General features: G+C 48.3%; 1 protein-coding gene across 1 annotated transcript in view; it reads left to right on the top strand.

Moving 5' to 3' along the window:
* LOC112138800 (diacylglycerol kinase delta) overlaps positions 1 to 2368 on the top strand; it is a gene marked incomplete at both ends in the record, with an annotated part of 6314 nt that overhangs the window by 2690 nt on the left and 1256 nt on the right. The window contains 5 exon segments of the mRNA XM_024261438.1: positions 540 to 644; positions 714 to 846; positions 1856 to 1962; positions 2034 to 2159; positions 2241 to 2343. Coding sequence (XP_024117206.1) covers positions 540 to 644; positions 714 to 846; positions 1856 to 1962; positions 2034 to 2159; positions 2241 to 2343 — 574 coding nt within the window.

The following is a 2368-nucleotide window of genomic DNA, read 5'->3' on the forward strand; positions in this document are numbered from 1 at the left end:
AGACGTGGCATTAGAAGCAGGCATTTCAGAGCAGAACCGGAACCGGTTCTAGACGTGACATGGATCAAGATTAGACTGACTTGGATTCCATGATCTGGACTCTTAAGGGTCTGTTTGTTTTGGCTTATATGTGGCTCCATATGTGTGTGGGGGGGGGGGGTATAATACAGAAACAGATGCTGGAGGATCATCATCATCACTGTCAGCTGTAGGTGTGAGTCTAAAGGGGCGGGGCCCGTCGACACACTCATTGGACAGCATGTACAAAAACGACTACAGATGCACACAAACACACATGGAAAGCCTTTCATTCTGTCAATATTAGTGCAAAGGTGAGCTGACACCATCAGGTGTGGGGATGACCTGCGCTCAGGTGAGATGGTTCATGGATGTAAAAAGAGAGCGAGTGTCCCGTCACCCCCACACCCCCACCACCCAGAGAGATCCAGTGTCTTTGGCTCGCTGATGTCATCAACCAAAGAAACGTCACCTGACTCCGTCCTAGTTTCCATAGCAACTGTTGGCGTACCTGTTTGCAGGTAATCACGCCGTGCAGACGCCTCATCCTCTGTGCAGACAACAGGAAGGAGATGGAGGAGTGGATGTCGGCGCTGCGCAGCATCCAGAGCAGGCAGAATTACGAGGTCAGAACCGTTCCTCCAGCTCAGCCCGGATGGTTCCGAGCGACAGAACCTGACGCTTTGTTTCTGCAGTCCACCCAGTACAGCATGGACCACTTCAGCGGGATGCACAACTGGTACGCCTGCTCCCACGCCAGACCGACGTACTGCAACGTCTGCAGGGAGGCGCTGTCAGGGGTCACGTCCCATGGCCTGTCCTGTGAAGGTACAATGCCAGTACACAACAAACCAGTACAAAACACGCCAGTACACAACACACTAGTACACAACACACCAGTACACAACACATCTGTGCGCAACACACCAGTACACAACACACCAGTACACAACACACCAGTACACAACACATCAGTACACAACACATCTGCACAACACACCAGTACACAACACACCAGTACACAACACACCAGTACACAACACACCAGTACACAACACATCAGTACACAACACACCAGTACACAACACACCAGTACACAACACACCAGTACACAACACACCAGTACACAACACACCAGTAAACAACACATCAGTACACAACACATCAGTAAACAACACACCAGTGCACAACACATCAGTACACAACACATCTGTACACAATACACCAGTACACAACACGCCAGTGCACAACACATCAGTACACAACACACCAGTACACAACACACCAGTACACATCACACCAGTACACAACACGTCAATACACAACACAGCAGTACACAATGCACCAGTACACAACACAGCAGTACACAACACACATGTACACAAAACACCAGTACACAGCTCTATTCAAAAAAGTATACAACTTTAACAAAAAAAAATTAAGTACCCAATGCTGAGAAACAAACAACCTTACACAACCCTGACCAAGAAACATTTATGCACAACTCAATAGTACACAAAGTCTTCACTACAAGCAGCTTACTTGGTCTCGGTTACTATCATGGTTGTTGTCAGGTTTTTAAATGAAATAAACAAATGTGTGTGTCTGTGTACCTGTGTGTCATCTTGTGTGTTATGTTTATTTGTGTCATGTTGTGTGTTTGTGTTCTTTGTGTCATGTTGTTTGTTATGTTTATCTGTGTCATGTTGTGTGTTTGCGTTCCTCTGTTTATTTGTGTGTTTGTGTTCTTGTGTTTATTTGTGTGTTTATGTTCCTGTGTTTATCTGTGTCATGTTGTTTGTTTGTGTTCATTTGCGCCATTTTGTGTAAACTGCAGTGTGTAAGTTCAAAGCTCACAAGCGCTGTGCGGTCCGAGCCACCAACAACTGTAAGTGGACGACTCTGGCCTCCATTGGGAAGGACATCATAGAGGACGAGGACGGCGTGAGTCCCACACACGCTAAGCACTCCCACTGAAGCTCCGCCTCCTCTGACATTTTACCTGTGCTGCTCAGGTGTCTATGCCTCACCAGTGGCTGGAGGGGAACCTGCCCGTCTCGGCTAAATGCAGCATTTGTGATAAGACTTGTGGCAGCGTCCTCCGGCTGCAGGACTGGAAGTGTCTGTGGTGTAAGGCCATGGTGAGGGTCGGACTCGCTCAGACCCACAATCCTCTCTGTCGGTGAGCTAGCATGTAGCATGTAGCATCTGTTTGTCTGCAGGTCCACGCTGCCTGTAAGGAGCAGCTGTCCTCCAAATGTCCTCTGGGTCAGTGTAAGGTCTCCGTCATCCCTCCAACCGCATTGAACAGCATAGACTCTGACGGTGAGGAACGTCCTCTCTCTGTAAC

Source organism: Oryzias melastigma, unplaced genomic scaffold, assembly GCF_002922805.2.
Source record: "Oryzias melastigma strain HK-1 unplaced genomic scaffold, ASM292280v2 sc00848, whole genome shotgun sequence".
Taxonomy (NCBI): domain Eukaryota; kingdom Metazoa; phylum Chordata; class Actinopteri; order Beloniformes; family Adrianichthyidae; genus Oryzias; species Oryzias melastigma.